The 20284-nt window shown below is 40.9% G+C and overlaps 1 protein-coding gene across 1 annotated transcript in view; it reads right to left on the bottom strand.

Moving 5' to 3' along the window:
* Nucleotides 1-20008, bottom strand: part of qsox2 (quiescin Q6 sulfhydryl oxidase 2) — an 80706-nt gene extending 60698 nt beyond the window's left edge. Inside the window, exon 1 of the mRNA XM_043720489.2 lies at nt 19729-20008. Coding sequence (XP_043576424.1) covers nt 19729-19978 — 250 coding nt within the window. The 5' untranslated portion in view covers nt 19979-20008. The remainder of the gene's footprint in view (nt 1-19728) is intronic.
* Between the last annotated feature and the right edge of the window lie 276 nt (nt 20009-20284).

The following is a 20284-nucleotide window of genomic DNA, read 5'->3' as shown; positions in this document are numbered from 1 at the left end:
TATTCTTGTTGGGGACTACAGAAGCTCATTTCAGGCACCCAGAGTGTGCTTGAGTGGTTCTTGTCAAATACATTAATGGCTTATCTTCCATTTAAATCCACAGATTTTTTTAAAATGTAGTATAATATACATCAACATGTGTCCCCTCTTCTGAGACATGCACTTTGGATGCAATGTGTAGGTGGTAGAAAATATGACTGTTAAAATACAACTAAAAACTTGACACTACTGGATACAGAATCTGGTGAAAGTAAAATAACCCCAACAGGTGAAAGATTACCAAAACAAATGTCAAAATATCCATGAAAGATGAATGGTCAAAGAGATAGCAACATTTCTTCTTCTACAATATCTGTACTGTCAGAAAAGTAAATCAAAATGTCAAGCAACACAATGCCTGCATAATCTAATACATCACTTCAATTTTAAAAAATGATTCCAAAATTACAAAACCCATGGAATGATTATCCCCAACATTCCTGCAATCTAAGCTGCCTTTCAACATACAGCAAGTGGATACACATTTGTTGCAATTGGGGATACACTAGGTCTTAGATTTGAACTAAATAACTGGTTAGGACTCGGAGTTTTGAGAACATTTGTAGCTCAGGTTGAGGTTCTGGATGTAGGTTTGCTCACTGAGCTGGAAGGTTCATGTCCAGGTGTTTTGTCACCCTACCAGGTAACATCTTTAGTGGGCCTCTGGGCGAAGCACTGTTCATAATTCCTGCTTTCTATTTATATGTTTGGATTTTTTGGGGGGTTGGTGACATCATTTCCTGTGGTAACTTGATTTCCGGTTATTTTTCTCGGGGGGGGGGGGGATTAGAGAGATGGGATCTAACACAAATGTGTTTGTTGATAGAGTTCAGGTTCAAACTCCTTAATTGAAAATTCAGCTCAAATTCCAAAATTCCCAATGGGAATGGATTCTTGAATAAATTCCAGAATTTGGATTTCACGAAGATTTTGTTCGGCCAACCCGTATTTGTCAAGTTGTGTTAAAAGCAGACCATTACACTGACTGTAAACAATCTTAATAAGCACAATAGAGGCAAAAATATTACTTCACCCACCTTCTGAAAGAGAGAAAAGAAGAAAAAAAAAATCAACTCAGTGAGAGCTTTGGTAACTAACAGATTTGCCAGTTGGATTGCAAGGAGATGGGTTTATAGGTTCTAGACAATGGGAAGTCTTGTATAGAGCATTAAATTTTTTATCATATTAGAGTTAAGGCCAATCATATGGCAATGGCTTGATAGTAAAAGCATTAAGACGAAACACTTTTACACATTGGTGCAAGTGACAAAAGTAGTAATAAATTGATCGCCTTACTAGGCAGTGACTAGAATCTACATAACTGAATGAACCATCTAGATTACTCAAAACAGAATTATTTGTTTCAATCTATATCTAACAAAATAAGGAGATTACAGTAGATAATGAGCAAGTGAACATTTAAACAGGAGGATATGGGTGATTTTTATAGGTTGTGTTACTGAGTTATATCAAAAAAAAGTACTGAAAAATAATTAAATCCAATTAGCATTAGGAACGCTACTGCTCATAATATGCAGCATCACTATTAAGAAGATCAAAGTCTGGCATCAATAAATGTCAGTTTCATTGTACAGATAAAGGGTGCTTGCACAACTGGAATTACTTAAGAGGGTAAATTACTTAATATATCCTTACAATAATCTTCAAACTATAGGAAGAGGTAGAATTATTTAAAATACTTAATTGAAAACACATGATATTTTCACCCAAAACCTGGACAGATAAATTAAAGGATGAGAAACATAGTTGCTATATCAAATTGATTTCTGTAAGGACATGCTGGATCGTAAAGCAACAATTTAATTTCGATTGGATAAAGAATCACATTTGTTGCAGGTGGCTCTACACTGGCTTTTGTGGTTGGGTTTTAAGAAAATAACTGGTCATAACTCTTTAGTAATGATGGTGTTTAGTTGTTGAGCAGGAACATGGTCTCATGAGAAATTAGATCTTTCTTAATGTGCAGCATCACTATTATGAACTGTTGCATTCCTGATGCGAATCGAGCTTCATTATTTTCCAGCAGTTCTCTGATATTAACTGCAATGGCGATCAAGAGTCTGATTTCAGTTCCTTAGGCAATTCATCACAAATGGGAGGGTTAGGGTCAGAGTTAGGATTGTTCCAAATTAGGGATATTTTGCTTATAGGTACAACATACCATGCTGTTGGATTATCAAAAAAAGGAAAGGACGATTCTATTCTTCCAGTAAAAAAAAATCATGGCTCAAGGACAAGGCAAAAAAAAAGACACAAAAGTTTCAAGGTATAGAGTGCAATGACAGCTTTGGGGGGAATAAAATCAGATCCAATGGGATTACGTAACTAATATTACAGTGCATAACTTCAATCAGCTATCTACCCAGAAGATTATTATTAGAGTAGCTGTTCGGAGCGGAGCAGTGAGCAGAACATTGCACAACGACTGATACTACCCTACTTAAGCTAACTCGCATGTAACTGTTTTTAATGCAGTTACACAAAAAAGTGCCAATTAAGCCGACATTATAACATTTCAAAATGCCTTCTTCATTGGCTGTAAAATCCTTTGGGACACCCAGAGATCGTGGAAGACGTGTGAAGAAACCACGTTCCAAATATATGGTATTGATGGAGGAATATGAAGTTCTAAGTTACTTTTCAGTAAAACCTAAAGCAGGATATATATTTTTAAAAACAGGGACAAAACCAGCTCACAAGCACAACATTGTTAACTCTACAGATTATGAAATAGCCAACACAAATTAGATGCACACACAAAAACTGTATTAAACATATTCTTGTTTCTACACGAGCATGTACTTTTAAAATTTCTCTCTAAGCAAAACAGCCAAAGAAGTGTTTGGTTTAAAGACTCTGTTAGATGCTGTAACTTGAATAAACAAAGTGGACAAATGTAATTACTGCCCAAAACAAGTTTATAATAACAAATTCAAAGATAATACTGCAGACATCTGACATTCTTCAACAAATATAGGTGAATGATTAGAGTGGTCCATTTACTTAGCAAATTAACATTTTCTATGAAACTATTTCAGTGCGCAGGTACCTGTGTAATTTTGAATTGTTAGACTCACTTTAGATTTGTTTTGAACCAACTGTCTCTCTGACTGTGGGATTAAAGGTAACGTTATGATTATACTTGATGATAGAATTTTTAAAAGTAAGGATATCAGTAACAATTAATGTCTGAATTTGATTCTCTCAACAGAAACGAGCTATCTTTTCCTTTGAAATTTTAGTTTTGTCATGCTTTTCATCTAAACATGCTTAAAACTCCAAGTTTAAATTGTTTCTCTTTTTTTCCCTGTATCAAAGCTCTCACATGAAGTTGACTCAATCCTTTTTTGATGGGGAAAATATGTACTAAAAAAAAAGTTTCACCTGGATGTTTATAATATCTGGCAACATCATATTATTCTCAATTCTTGGCTGCACTATCACCAGCAAAGGTGAAAAATGTGGCTAGCTTTGGACCTTTGGGTGGAAGCAAATTGGACTCAGGAAACCCAGTCAGACATCCATACATCTCGTTGAAGTTGAGGGAAATAAAATCAGAAGATGCAACTGACCTTAACAGTTTCAGATACAGAGTTATGTTTATACTACTTCAGGTTCCAAGTGTAATAGGCTTGAAAGCTGATCGTAACTTAATTTAGGTGAACTGATCGAGATCCTAAAATGAAAGCAACAAAAATATGACACTGTCATCTTTGAAGAATCATGAGATTCTGGAAGGGTCCCAGACTGGAAGGGTCCCAGACAGATTTAAAAAATGGGTACTATAGGCCAGTTAGCTTAACACCTGTTACTGGGAGAAAACATCAGTCTTTTTTAAAAAAGGATGTAATAGCAGAGCATTTACAAGCAGGTAATATGATCAATTTGAATTGGTATGGCTTCATGAAGGGGACTTAAACCTGAGACTTGCTAATTCTGAAGAAGTAACAAGCAGGATAAATTGAACAGTGGATAGAGTACATTTGAATTTTCAAAATTTATTTGATAAGGTACACACATTAGGTTACTTAAGATCAGAGCCCATGGTATGTCAGCATGGATATGGGATTAATTCATACAAGACAGTGGAATAAGGGAGAGGACATTTTCAGAATAGCAACTATGACTAGTGGTCAGGATTTAATATTGAGCCACAGTTTTTAAACAATACATATTAATGACTTGGATGAGAAAAATAAATGGACTCTCGCCAAGTTTGTGGATGACGAAGATAGATGGAAAGGCAAGTGCTGAGGATGATGCAAAAGACAGAGACAGATTAAGCAAGTGGGCAAAAACTTGGCAGATGGAATGTAACATGGGGAAGTGTGAGGTCATACAGCTTGGCAGGAATCAGAGGGGAGTTGATTGTTTAAACTCAAGGACTGCAGAAAATGACAGGAGAGGAATTTGAGAGACCCCATCCATGAAACACAAAAAGCTGAGTTCAATGGGTAACAGGGAAGGCAAATGGAATGTTAGGCTTCATCTCAAAGGGAATGGAATATTACAGTAGGGAGGTTTTACCAAAACTGCACAAGGCACTGGTCAGACCACAGCTGGAATACTATCAACAGTTCTAGGCTCCTTACTCAAGGAAACATACATAGTCATAAGTGGCAGTCCAGACAAACTCACGAGGTTGACATCTGGTATGGAAGCACTGTCTTCTGAGAGGTTGAGTAGATTGGGCCTGTACCCATTGGAACTTATTAGAATGAGAGGGAACCTATTGATACACAGAGTATTTTGTGGAAATTAAGGGTAGATGCAAAAGGTTGTTTCACAGTGGAGAACAATCTAGGACCAGAGGACATCCCCTCACAATAAGGGATTGCACATTTAAGACATAGATGAGGAAGAATTTCTTCTCTCAGAAGATAATGAATCAGTGGAATGCTTTACCGCAGAGAGCTGTTGAGGCTGTCATAAAGTGTACTCAATGCTGAGATAGATTATTAATCAAAGGTATCAGGGGTTATGGGGCAAAGGCAAAAAAGTTAAATTAAGAATTATTAAATCAGCCAAGATCTCATTGAATGACGAAGCTGACTCAATGTTCTCAAATAGTGACCTGCTCTTACAGGTAGCTCCCGATAACGCACATTTATTAAACGCGATTTGGTTGTAATGAGATTTGTAAATTGTGGAGTTTTTTTTTCCACTGTTCACTGTTTTATGATTCCATCCCCGGCACTAGCTGAAACAGCATCCTCTGTCTGCACAATACAAACTGTGTTTAGTTAAAACAGGAATGCACACCTTGAAACTGGGAATTGTATCCATATTTAGAAGGAACTTTATTTCAAGCCGGGTCAGAAACTTGAGGACTGGACTTCCACGACAACATCACGTGCTCAATCGACTTGCGCACTCTCTGATGAATTTCATGAAAAGGTACAGTGCCGTAGTCAGTGATTTTAGCATTGCAGTGTTAACTGTACTGTATTAAATCATTTATTTCAATGAAATAAAGATTTACTTAGACTGTCCTATTGTTTGTGGTAGGCTAACTACTATTTTTGTTTCAACTTTTACTGATATTTTTTGTGGTTCGCCCCAAACTTGCTTTTCCCACAGGCCCCATTATTTATATTGTGCGCTTTAAATTATTCTCTTTGATCGGAGTACAACGAGTCCAGTACTCTACTCATCTTGTGTCCAGCTGTAACCAAATTGATTTACCTTCAAATTTAAAGGCCATGTGAGAAGGTGCTGTCTGCGTCTGTGAGGTTTGGCAGTTGGCATTGAAAACAACTTATTCTTGAAGTTGCTCAGGTCCCAGTTTCTCTGATTCTAGCTTGATAAAGCAATTGGTAAAAAACAAGCAGCAATAAACCTTAATCACCACACAGTTGCCCCTTGGGGAAACTTTTCCAGGAAAGAGCAGATTGAATCTAACTAATTAGTGCATATATCCCCAAGTCATCAACACTTACAGGAGAAGACTGACAGCAATCATACACAATTAAGAGAAGGTTCTTCTGCACTACAATACTTAAAGCAGCAGCAGTTTCATAAGACCAGCCTGTTGCTCTTGGGTAGTGGCAAAATGAATAACTGAAAATAAAAAGAACTATTCAAATAAAGACAGTGAATCAGCTAACTACCCATGAGACCCACAATTAAATGGATCTTGCTATTTCAAGCAAAGGGGTCAGCTAGTTTATATTTTAACTACAGTAGGTAGTGAGAATACTTTTGCCATTGGGTCTGCTAGACCAAGATGCCCAATATCTGTTAAGGTGCCAAGACTACAATTACAAAAGCTTAACAATAAATCTCCAAGCTTCAGAAAATAGTTATAGCCTCCTTGCAATGTCTGCACAGAAGATCTAGTCTGCAATGATAACATGGGAATTACCACCTGTTGACACCAACTGACATCTTTCCTAATGCATGTTTATGGAATAAGGTCAGATTGAAATCAATGCCCTCTATGAGAACAGATACATCATAGAAGAAGAGCACAGACCATGAAATTGAAAAAAAAATAGAGAAGCAAGACACATGCATTCCACAACTGTTACTTTTATTGTCTTACAAAGAAATGGGAGACAAAGCAGCCTGGAAATTTTCACTGCAATTGTAGATTACACTGCCAAAGAAAATTCAGCTTATTCTACACTGCTAAGTGATACAGTGCAGTGTTGTTATGAAACTTATTCGATGAGTGCCCTTGGGCAAAGCGCATTCTGCCAACTTCAAGGTTACCAACTTCTGAATTGCTCTCATGTCCATAGTATGGGCTGTGTGTTTATCAGCCAAAAAGCTGATAACATTCAGCTTTAACATTCAGGCAGCACATTTACCTCATGTTTGTTTTGGAATCAGCTTTTTCCAATTGCTGTGGTTATTTTTACCTCAAGGTCACTAATCCACTCGCTCAATAAATCTTCAACGAATCTATATAATTTGACCTAATTTGGAAACAGAGATTAAGTAGATAGGAGAAAAATAAATCCACATGTAAAATGAATCTAAGATTCTTCCAGATGTCATTTCATATCTTAAAACCTGACTCCATAAAGACATGCACGCTAATGACCCTATGCCAATATAGACGCATGCTGCCAGAAAAATGTACAAGTTTGAGATTGAAGAGTGGAACCTTAATACTGCATAAAATGAGGTAGCTTCTTGTTAAAGCTTTCATCAATTCGAAGCATTCAAGAGAGGCAAACATATTTGCCCTTTGCATTGCAGTCCAGTAACTCAAAATAGGCACCAGCCCCAATTACAAGTCTTCAGCAGCAGATGGACATCAATTCAGACTGAACACAAAGGCAACAGTTTCTGCATTATCACAGTGGAATGAAAAGCTTGGTTTCAGGGCAACTGGCTTCCCAGCACTCGCCTGCTCCCACCTGCCTGTTCCCACAAGCGCAATGAATAGGGGGAACTGTTATGCTAATAGAAATAGGGCATCACCCAACAATGTGAGCTGTGGCCATAATAAATCCCCATTTCGATGGGCAACAAGATTTTTAAATTCTAGCCACTCTTAGCCGCAGACAAAGTAGTTTTAGGGATAGGTGGGGAAGATTAGATAAGGGAGCAAACAGAATACGCCTACTACATAGTATGAATATACAGGTAAAGTAGTAAATTACTAGAATTTTCTGAAGATATATTGTAATTAAACTACAATGGTCAAGACGGCATTAAAAACGTTTTATTCCCCAAGGGAGTAATGGCAAGATTTACATTAAATTTCATAAGACATAGGAGTGGAAGAAGGCCATTCGGCCCATCGAGTCCACTCCACCATTCAGTCATGGCTGATGGGCATTTCAACTCCACTTACCCGCATTCTCCCCGTAGCCCTTAATTCCTTGTGACATCAAGAATTTATCAATCTCTGCCTTGAAGACATTTAGCGTCCCGGCCTCCACTGCACTCTGCGACAATGAATTCCACAGGCCCACCACTCTCTGGCTGAAGAAATGTCTCCGCATTTCTGTTCTGAATTTACCCCCTCTAATTCTAAGGCTGTGTCCATGGGTCCTAGTCTCCTCGCCTAACGGAAACAATTTCCTAGCGTCCACCCTTTCCAAGCCATGTATTATCTTGTAAGTTTCTATTAGATCTCCCCTTAATCTTCTAAACTCCAATGAATACAATCCCAGGATCCTCAGCCGTTCCTCGTATGTTAGACCTACATTCCAGAGATCATCCGTGTGAATCTCCGTTGGACACGCTCCAGTGCCAGTATGTCCTTCCTGAGGTGTGGGGACCAAAACTGGACACAGTACTCCAAATGGGGCCTAACCAGAGCTTTGTAAAGTCTCAGTAGCACATCGCTGCTTTTATATTTCAACCCTCTTGAGATAAATGACAACATTGCATTCACTTTCTTAATCACGGATTCAACCTGCATGTTTACCTTTAGAGAATCCTCAACTAGCACTCCCAGATCCCTTTATACTTTGGCTTTACGAATTTTCTCACCGTTTAGAAAGTAGTCCATGCTTGTATTCTTTTTTCCAAAGTGCCAGACCTCACATTTGCTCACATTGAACTCAGCCATTTCCTGGACCACTCTCCCAAACTGTCTAGATCCTTCGGCAGCCTCCCTACTTCCTCAGTACTACCTGCCTGTCCATCTAACTTTGTATCATCGGCAAACTTTGTTAGAATGCCCCCAGTCTCTTCATCCAGATCATTAATATATAACGTGACAGCTGCGGCCCCAACATTGAACCCCGTGGGACACCGCTCGTCACCGGCTGCCATTCTGAAAAAGAAGCTTTTATCCCAACTCTCTGCCTGTCAGACAGCCAATCCTCAATCCATACCAGTAGCTCACCTCGAACACCATGGGACCTCACCTTGCTCAGCAGCCTCCCGCGTGGCACCTTATCAAAGGCCTTTTGGAAGTCTAGATAGACCACATCCACTGGGTTTCCCTGGTCTAACCTACTTGTCACCTCTTCAAAGAATTCCAACAGGTTTGGCAGGCACGGCTTCCCCCTACTAAATCCATGTTGACTTGTTCTAATCCGACCCTGCTCTTCCAAGAATTTAGAAACCTCATCCTTAACGATGGATTCTAGAATTTTACCAACAACCGAGGTTAGGCTAATTGGCCTATAATTTTCCGTCTTTTGTCTTGATCCTTTCTTGAACAATGGGGTTACAACAGCGATCTTCCAATCATCCAGGACTTTCCCTGACTCCAGTGACTTTTGAAAGATCTCAACCAACGCCTCCGTTATTTCCTCAGCCACCTCCCTCAGAACTCTAGGATGTAGCCCATCGGGGCCAGGAGATTTATCAATTTTAAGACCTTTTAGCTTTTCTAGCACTATTTCTTTTGTAATGGCAACCATACTCAACTCAGCCCCCCGACTCCCTTTAATTGTTGGGATATTGCTCATGTCTTCCACTGTGAAGACTGACGCAAAGTACTTATTAAGTTCTCCAGCTATTTCCTTATCTCCCATCACTAGGCTTCCAGCATCAGTTTGAAGTGGCCCAATGTCTACTTTTGCCTGTCGTTTGTTTCTTATGTATTGAAAGAAACTTTTACTATCATTTCTAATATTACTGGCTAGTCTACCTTCATATTTGATCCTCTCCTTCCTTATTTCTCTTTGTTATCCTCTATTTGTTTTTGTAGCCTTCCCAATCTTCTGATTTCCCAGTGCTCTTGGCCACTTTATAGGATCTCTCTTTTTCTTTAATACATTTCCTGACTTCCTTTGTCAGCCATGGCTGTCTAATCCCTCCCCGGATAATCTTTCTTTTCTTGGGGATGAACCACTGTACAGTGTCCTCAATTACACCCACAAACTCCTGCCATTTTTGCTCTACTGTCTTCCCCGCTAGGTTCTGCTTCCAGTCTATTTTCGTCAGTTCCTCTCTCATGCCATCATAATTACCTTTATTTAACTGTAACACCATTACATCCAATTTTGCCTTCTCTCTTTCAAACTGCAAACTGAACTCTACCATATTATGATCGCTGTTTCCTAAGTGTTCCCTTACTTTAAGATCTTTTATAAAGTCTGGTTCAAAATAGTACTAAGTCCAAAATAGCCTGCTCCCTTGTGGGCTCCATGACAAGCTGTTCCAAAAAGTCATCCTGTAAGCATTCCAAGAATTCCCTTTCTTTGGATCCACTGGCAACATTATTTACCCAGTCCACCTGCATATTGAAGTCTCCCATGATCACCGTTACCTTGCCTTTCTCACATGCCTTCTCTTTTTCCCGGTACATGTTACGCCTCTGGTCCTGACCACTGTTACATAACTCCCATTATGGTTCTTTTGCCTTTGTGGTTCCTCAATTCCTCCCACACAGATTCCACATCATCCGACCCTATGTCATTCAGTGCCATAGATTTAATTTTGTTGTTAACTAACAAGGCAACCCCACCCCCTCTGCCCACCTCCCTGTCTTTTCGATAAGTTGAAAATCCTTGGATGTTTAACTGCCAGTCCTGACCCCCCCGTAACTACATCTGTGATGCCTACCACATCATAATCATTCACAATGATCTGTGCTATTAGTTCATCTGCTTTGTTACCTGAATGCTCGTAGCATTCGTAAAGTGCCTTAATGCTAACATTCTTATCATTAGAGATATTGGAAGTCATAAGATGTCCTAAGTTATCCTTCCTTTTTGCTGCATTCCCAGTCTGCCTCAAGTTTAAATCCACCTGCACATATGCTATCCTGCCGCTTATCTTTCCATTTAACTCCATACTCCCTGCCGCTTTCACTTTCCCTTCCCCCCAATTCAGAAGTTTAAAGTCCTACTGACCACCCTATTTATCCTCTTCGCTAGAACATTGGTACCTGATCGGTTCAGGTGGAGACTGTCCCAACAGTACAGACCTCCCCCGGTTGCAAAACTGATGCCAATGCCCCATGAAGTGGAATCCCTCTTTCCCACACCAATCCCTTAGCCAGGTGTTTACTTCCCTAATTTACTTATCCCTATGCCAATTGGCACGTGGCTCGGTCAGTAATCCGGAGATTATGACCCTTGAGGACCTGTACTTCAATTTCCTTCCTTGTGCTTGATAATCCCCAAACAGGTCCTTCACCCTAGCTTTGCCTATGTTGTTAGTCCCAACGTGGACCACAACAACTGGATCCTCCCCCTCCCGCTCCAATATCCTTTCAAGCCAGTCAGAGATGTCCCGCACCCTGGCACCGGGCAGGCAACACACCATGCAAGACTCCCAATCCGGCTTGCAAAGGATACTATCTGTCCCCCTAATTATAGAATCCCCTATAACAACTACTGGTCTTTTTTCTCCCCCCTCTTGAATGGCCTTCTGCACCATGGTGCCGTGGTCAGCTGGCTCATCCTGTCCAGAGCCCTTTTCCTCATCCGTACAGGGAGCAAGAATCTCATACCTGGCCACCCTACCTTATGTGAAGAACATATCAGAATTAACTCAGGCAGTTACAACCACTAGGTATTAAGAATCTCATTCAGACAAATAATTAACTCAATGTAATAATATGCAATACTTTTGTATATACTTTTCATATCAATTTATAGGAAAGCATGAGGTAGTTGGTTAGCTCGCTGAGCTGTTGGGTTATCATGCAAACGTTTCATTACCATACAGGTAACATCATCAGTGTGTCTTCTGTGAAGCGTTGTTGTTCCGTCCCACTTGGTTTGTATGGGGTCCGATCTGTTCAGGCAAGTTTCACTGTCAGGTCTTCTCTGCAACAGTTTGTACACTGGGTGTGTGTTTACAGATGGTGGAATCCTGGTTTTCAACCAAAACAAAGAACTTTCTTGTGCATCTCTGGTTGGCCTGTCCTGGAATGGTCAAATTGATGGCCTTCTTGGTCCGTACGTATAGAGATGAAGGAGAGTGGATCATGTTGTTTAGTTGCCAGTTGGTGTTCTTGAAATCAGATGGCTAGTTTTCGACCTGTTTGTCCAACTTAATGCTTGCTGCAGTTCTTGCAAGGGATTTATATATCAAATTGGTCCTATATGTTGCAAGAATGGAAGCTACTTAGCTAGTTCTGCTAAGTAGCTGGCATAGTGTGGCTGTAGGCTGATGTACCACCATAATACCTAGTGGTTGTAACTGCCTGAGTTAATTCTGATGTGTTCTTCACATAAGGTAGGGTTGCCAGTGTATTGGAAGATACAGTGTCTTCTTGGCATTGTCTGTTGGACAGGTATCGGTGAATAAAGCTGATGAGCCAACTGCTGTTAACAAACACTGTGTTAGAGTTCCTCTTCTTTGGACAGTTCTGGTGGATTGCAGTGTGTCATGGTTCTTCTGACTCGTGTCTTGACACAGCTCCATTTGTGAATGTTGGGGTAGTTGCTGTTGTAATTGAGGGTCTGGTCCGTGTGGGTGGGTTTCCCATATGGTCATCTGTTCTACCATGACATCTACGAATGGAAGGTGGTTCTTCTCTTCCTCCATGGTAAACTTGATACCAGTGAGTATACTGTTGATAAGGAGGTGTGTTGACGGCAACAAATGTGTCACCCAAGTATCAATTGTTTCGATTGGATCAGGGGAACGACTGTGTTTTCAAGTCTCAGCATGACTGCTTCTGCTATTAGTCCAGAGATGGGATTGGCCATTGGTGTGCCATTAATCTGAGAGTAAACCTTATAGGAAAGCATTTAATAGATACAGGAAATAGGAATGGGACATTTACCTATTGAATGCAACACCACTCAACATGTTCATGGCTGATCTTCTACCTCTCCGCCATACTCCCATCTCGCCTTACACACCTTGATAAATTTTGTCTCAAAAACGAGAGCAACTTACACTACTCAATATTTGCTTTTCATATTTTTAAGATATGCACTTTTACCAAATCTGTGAACACAACTTAGGAGCAGGATAGACGATTTAGTCCTTTAGAGTCTGCTGCGTCATTTAATAACTTCAGCTCAGGTAACTGTCTGTGCAGAGTTTGCACATTCTGCACATACTCCGGTTTCCTCCCACAGTTGAAAAATGTGCAGGTTCGGTGGATTAGCCATGGTAAATTGCCCATAGTTTTCAGGGATGTGTAGGTTATGTGCATTGTTCAGGGGTAAATATAAGATAACTGGGTTGGGGAATTGGTCTGGGCGGGTTACTCTTCGGAGAGTTGGTGTGGACTTGTTGGGCCAAAGAGCCTGCTTCCACACTGTAGGGATTCTACTCTATTCCATTCTAAAACATGGTTACTCTGGCTGTGGTGTCAACTCCACTTGCCTGACTGGTCCCCTTAGTCTGAAATTCCTTGTCTATCAAAAAAGGTGTATCCAACTCAGGCTTGAATAAATTTAATGACCCAACGCTTGTCATTTTCTGGGCAGAGAATTTCACAGACTAATAAACCCATGAAAAACATGCTCATCTGTCAAACAGGAGATGTTTCCTTTTTAAAATTGTGTTGCCTAGTTTTAACTTCTCTCAAATGGAAACATCTTTTCAGACTCCATCCTGTCAAATCCTCAAACATGATATTTCTAGAAGATCACCTCTCACTCTAAACTCCAACTCAAAATAATCATTTCAATTATACAGAAAGTATAACTGTACTTGTCATTCAATGGCTTTCTCATCACTAATTACCCCAATATCAACATCCTGGAGGGTTAACTTTGAACAGAAACTCAACTGGACTCATCATACAAATGCAGTGGCTACAACAGTAGGTCAAAGGCTAGGAATACTGGACACCATTCAGGACAAGGCAGCCCACTTAATTGGCATGACATGCACAAGCATCCATTCCCTCCACCACTGACCCTTGTTAGCAGCAGTGTGCACCATCTTTTATATGCATTGAAATCCACCAAGGATCTTGAGCTAGCACTTTCTAAACCCACTTTCACCTCCAAGTACAAGAGCAGTAGATACATGGGAACAGCACCACCTGCAAGCTCCCAGTCAAATATATTGCCATTCCTTCACTGTCACGAGATCAATAACATGGAATTCCAACCCGAAAGGCATTGTGGGTCTACCTACAGCACATGGACTGCAGCAGTTCAAGAAAGCATCTCACCACCACCTTCTCCAAGGCAACTAGGGACAGGCAATAAATGCTGGTCCGCCAGTAGTGCATATGCCCCACAAATGAATTAAAAAATGTTGAATTCAAAGCAGTTTGAGGAAAACAGGTTTAGTCCCCAAAAAGATAATGGGTACAAGCAATGTTTTAGGCAGAACATCAGAAATGCATCTCCATGGGACACTTTTAGGCATGTTCAATTTTTTTGTTTTTATTTGACATTGGCAGGGTTTTTGAACATTCAAATGCCAGTAACCTTCTCACGTGCTCACACAACATTTGCTCAGTTATCAAACGGATGTCCAATTGGTAACAGCATCTGTTCAGAGAATATTTCAAGTCCAGTGCATCTTTCTTCAGAAAGGGACTGTTCTGAAGGGTCACTTGACCCAAAATGTTAGCGCTGCTTTCTTTCCACAGATAGCCAGACTTGTTGAGTTTCTCCAGCAATTTCATTTTTGCTTCAGATCTCCAGCATCCAATGTTCTACTTCCTTTTACTGATATTAACAGCTATTCTGTTACAATTTAATGGACAATTTCTCTCGAGCAACTGCATTATAGTTAACTTCAGCACACATGACAGAGTTGCCAAACTGATTTTAAATATTTTTTCCAAGCTATGGTTGTTTCTCCTAAACCAAAAGTTAAAAAACAAACAACCCTGACTTTCTAAACTGAAAATGAAGTGCACACTTTTTTAAAAAAAAAAGACTTTGTTCAGTTCTAAAATCATCCCAATGTTATCAGAAATCAATTACTCTCCACAAAATTTCACTGTTTCAAAATAAGTCACCAGAACACAGGCGCTGAATTGTTAAACTGTCCATGCACAGTAACACATATCGCTCAAATTCAAAAATCCAAGCCCAAAACTAAATGATACTACAACATGTATAAATCATACACTACACACAACAGTAACAGTAAGTGATGGCAGTCCTATTTACACAAGTCACATAAACTAAGATTGTTTTCTCATATGGTTAAGAGATGTTCTCATGTTTGTTTTCACAGGATTCATCATCTTAGAAGCCATTTCTTCTGGTGGAACATCCAGAGCAAGAAAGTAATGATTTGCAGATCTAAGCAAGGTCATTTAGGAGTGAATTCAGGAAGCAACTGTCATAAAAACAGCATTAGGTGGGCTGCACTTCAGATGGTCAGTGTGGACTCGATGGACTGAATGGCCTGCTTTCACACTGTAGAGATGCCAAGTAACAGCTTGCATATCACTTTTTGGCCAGCCAATATCCAATTGTCAAATAACTACCATTGTGCTTGAGAATTTCCAAATTAATCATCAGGCAAAATCACAGAACATTTTATTTCAATTTCTCCGAGTAGCACCCTTATGTCCTGCAAGCTCACAACCACCCACCAATAGTCAGGGACAAAAAGGACACATCAGCAAAAGTCAAAAATGGAAGTTTCCCAAATGACATATGGATAGGGTTTAACTGCAAGACACAGACTTTGTGCGTCAGTCAAAATCAAGTTCACTTTCTGTTTGAGATTGTCAATGAAACACGTTCCACAACTTAGTTCACCCTGAAGTCAGGTTTTGCTTACCCTTTTGCAATTGCACGGACTACAAAACATCTCATGCAAGACATTTTGCAAACTGTATAAAATTCTTGTTATTACTGACATATAGCAAATCACAATCAAATCCAGAAGCCAAAAAGACTTGACCTTCTGCCGTTGCTCTTGTTTAGCTTATGAAGCTACACAACTAAGTCTACCTGCCATGGCGCAAAAGAAAATTTCCAATCTCCCAACCTGGACGGAACTATAAAAGGAATAACTCAAATGACGCAATGACATCACATATGTGCATTCCTTTCTTAAGAGTAAGGCTTTTGAACAAATTTTGTTGGAAGGAAGGCACAATGATTGCGCCACAGCACTAGGGACTGGGGTCCGATTTCATCAAAATGACTGTCTGCACGTTCTCCCCATGTATGCGTAGGTTTCTGCCAGGTGCTCCAGTTTCCTCTCATTGTCCCAAGATGTATAGGTTAGGTGGACTGTCCATGCTAAATTGCCCTGTAGTGTTCACAGATCTGCAGGCTAGGTGGAGTAGCCATGGAAATCGAGTATTATGGGGACAGGGTGGGAGTGATGCTCTTCAGTGTGTCAGTACACATTTGATGAGCCCAATAGCCTCTATCTGCACTTTAGGAATTATACAATCCATGACATACCATTATAAGGGGCCGATTATAACCTTACTTATTATGGTCCCAATTAATCTCTGAACAGGTTGATAGAAATATTTTTTTCCAATGAATATCATCATGCATTCCTTTGTTTGCCAAACTGTTTCTCTCCCCCTCAGGGTTCTGTCTCCAACTATCAAAAAGACTGACATGGGGCTGAACTGAAGGGCTTTAAAAATATTTTTCCATGGGCATATCAACATTGTTGGCAAAAGCCTACATTTCATGCCTGTCTCTAACCATCTTTATAATAAGAGGCTTGCTAGAATGCTTCAGAAGGCAGTTAAGAATCAACACTTGGAGTCACCTGCAAGCCAAACACGGTTAGATTTCATTCCCTGCAGGATATTAGAGCATCCAGCTTGGGGTGAAAAGTGACAAGTAACATTCATGCCCCACAAATGCCAGGTAAAGACCATCACCAAAACATCATAACCACCACTTTGACATTCAACAGTATTACTATCACTAAATCTCAACCATCAACATCCTCAGGGTTACCACTAACCAGAAACTCAACTGGACTAGCCATATTAATGAAGTGGCTACATAAACAAGTCAGAGAATGCAGCAGGAACATTCAGCAAGTAACACAACTCCTGACTCCCCAAAGCCATCGTCTACAAGCCTCTATTCCTGATGAAGGGCTTTTGCCCGAAACGTCGATTTTCCTGCTCCTTGGATGCTGCCTGAACTACTGTGCTTTTCCGGCACCACTCTAATCCAGAATCTGGTTCCCAGCATCTGTAGTCATTGTTTTTACCATCATCTACAAGGCACAAGTCAGCAAAGTAATGGAATACTTCACATCTGCCTGGATGAGGACAGCTGCAACAACACTAAAGCTGCTATCAAAAGATTCACTAAGGCTCCTCAGATAGCCCCTTCCAAATCCACAAGCATTTCCACCTTGAAGGAAAAGGGCAGCAGCTACACAGTGACATCACCATCAGCATGTTCCCATCCAAAGACACTTACCATCGTGACTTAGAAACAAATCAGTTTCATTAGGCCAAAATCCTGGCATTCCTTCCAAACAGTATTGTGGACCTACCAGCAGTTTAAGGAGGAAGCACACCACCATGGCTCTCAAGTGCAACTAGGAATGAGCAATAAATGCTGGGCCCGCCAACAACATCCACATCCCATGAGTGAATTTAAAATAGGTGGATTTTTATGGCAAATGATGAATTAATTGTCACCGTAACTGAGACCAGTCTTATTCCAATTCAAATTAAACTCCATCTGCTGCCAGAGTCAGATGGAATCCAAAGCTCATAGCATTAGGCTTGGCTTCTGGATTACAAGTCCACAGTTTCCTCCAAGGGCTGAGGAGTGGAAAAGCTGGCAGGTGCGAATGCAGATAGCCTTTGAGAACAGCTTGATTCAGTGTCACTGAAGGGACTGCAGTCATTATAAATCTCTGGTTGGAACTGATCACAATTACATCCACCACTGCACGGTGGCTCAGTGGTTAGCACTGCTACCTCACAGCAACAGGGATCCTCGTCTGTTTCCAGCCTTGGGCGACTGTCTGCATGGACTTCCTCCCACACTCCAAAGATGTGCAGGTTAGGTAGATCTGCCATGTTAAAAATTGCCCCATAGTGTCCTGGGATGTGCAGGTTAGGCAAGCTAGCCAGTGATGGGGTGGGGTTTGATGGGTCAAGGTGGGGTGCTCTTTGAACAGTCAGTGCAGATTTAATGGGCTGAGTGGCCCCTTCTGCACCAAAGATTCTAATGATTTTTAAAAATGTATTCACAGCATGAGGAAGTTACGAGGCCAGCATTTATTGCCCACCGGATAGTTAAGAGTCAATCATATTGCTCAGAGTCTGGATCCCGTGTAATCCTGACCAGGTAAGGATAGTTGCTTCCTTCCCTAAAGAGCATGAGCACATTTTCAAATCTTTTAGATCAAGCAGGATGAAGTAGACTTAAATCATAACTTGAATGCCACTGCTTCCTTTTCTATTTGTTAAACTATTGTTTTCAAAAGCATGGTAAAGTTTAGCTGCAAAATACCTGTAATGAAGGGGAATACAGAACAACTTTGATAATTTGCACTAGACGGGCAGGGAATATTTGGTTTGGATAACTGATTGTTCTGTAAATCTTTGCATGTGCTGACCAAACAGTAACATATGATTGAAAAATGATAAGGCTGAGCAATAAAACACTAGTCTAAGATAAACAAGATTCTTGGCAGTGGCGTGATTCTTTTATGTTAACTTGACAGCACACAGCAAACATTGGAAAACTTTGCACTTACAAACTTGTTTAGCCAGATGGTACTCAATGCACAAGCACAACAATTCATAAACAAAATCAAAAATTGCTTGAAAAACTCAGGTCAGGCAGTATCTGCAGAGGTAAAGCAGAGTTAGCATTTCAGATCCAGTGAGCTTTCTTCAGAACTGAAGAACTATTAAATCTGCTTTCTCTCCACACGATGCCTGAACAGGTGCATTATGTACAGCAACTTCTGATTTCCTTCATCTCCAATTCTTTAGTTATTTGCATAGCAATTCACATACACTTTAGCACCCATGGGTAAGTTATACAACGTCATATAGTTTGAACTGGAGCTTACACAGTTACTGATCCCTTTTTAGTCAATCTTGCATTGAATTGAGCATCTAAGCACCAATGCTCAAATGAAATACTAATAATTTTCCCTGGAGCATCAGAAGCTAAGGAGTGACCTTACAGAGATTTATAAAACCATGAAGGGCTTGGATAGGATAAATAGACAAGGTCTTTTCCCTGGGGTGGGGGAGTCCAGAACTAGAGGGCATAAGTTTAGGGTGAGAGCAGAAAGATATAAAAGGGACCTAAGGGGAAACTTTTCCATACAGAGAGTGATGCGTGTATGGAATGAGCTGCCAGAGGAAGTGGTGGAGGCTAATACAATTTCAGCATTTAAAAGGCGAGTGGGTGGGTATATAAATAGAAAGGGTTTAAAGGGAATTGGGCCAAGAGGCAAACGGGACTAGATTAATTTAGGATATCTGGTCAGCATGGACAGGTTGGACCGAAGGGTCTGTTTCCATGTTGTACATCTCTATGACTCTAAATAATAAAAAGTATACTTTGACAAATAACAAACTATATTCATGGTAACAAGGCTTAGTACACCACATGCTTTACCAACCATTCTCAACAGGTCCTGTCCCTTCAATGACTGAGGGAACATATACATGCTGGTACATAATCTCCTTCACTACTATTTACACACGAGCCTAAGCAATTGCACAAATAACAGCAAGGATAAACAGCACAAGGATTAAAAAAAAGTGAGAGTAAAAAGCACAAAGATTAAAAAAAAAAGTGAGGGTAAAAAGCACAAGCACCAGTAAAAGCAGATGGAAAGTCAGTGTACAATGTCACTATGACAGGACAGGCTCCTTCCCCTCCGTACCCCACCCTGCCTCACCTTTCACGTCCCGGGCCAGTGCCTTCCAGGTGGGCGCATAGTTGACACAGTGGCCGCACCACGACGAGTAGAACTCCACCACCCAGGCGGCCGACGAGTTCCCAAGTAGGCCCTTAACCCCATCCGCCTCCAGAATGGTCACCGAGTCCTGGCTGCTGTACAGCCGGCCGGTGTGGCCGTGGCACAACTGCGCCAGGAAAGCGGCGGCGATGACCAGCGACTGGTATCTGCCCCGGCCGCACGGCGCCATTTTCCTAACGGCCGCCGCTTCCTCGCGCGAGCGACTTCTCCTCCCAACCGCCTTCGCCCCCGCGTGACGTCAGCTCGGGGACAGGGCGGGCCGGGGGCGCCTCACCGTCACCAAGCAACAGCCACCTCGCGCTACAACTGCTCATTCACAAAAACAAACTCTCCCGTCTCGCTCTGCAGCTGCAGGGGGGACACTGCCACGTTTCGAGGAGCCCTGTCTGCATTGGGAAAGCTCACAGCTCAATTTAAACAGGTATTCCGACACACAACGAAACATCATCATATCCAAAGGGGGAAATCTGCATTT

The sequence above is a fragment of the Chiloscyllium plagiosum genome, unplaced genomic scaffold (genome assembly GCF_037043375.1).
Source record: "Chiloscyllium plagiosum isolate Xiang-an unplaced genomic scaffold, Cpla_swu_hap1 HiC_scaffold_21, whole genome shotgun sequence".
NCBI lineage: Eukaryota > Metazoa > Chordata > Chondrichthyes > Orectolobiformes > Hemiscylliidae > Chiloscyllium > Chiloscyllium plagiosum.
The sequence above is the reverse complement of the archived record's forward strand: the minus strand, read 5'-3'. Positions and strand labels throughout refer to the sequence as shown.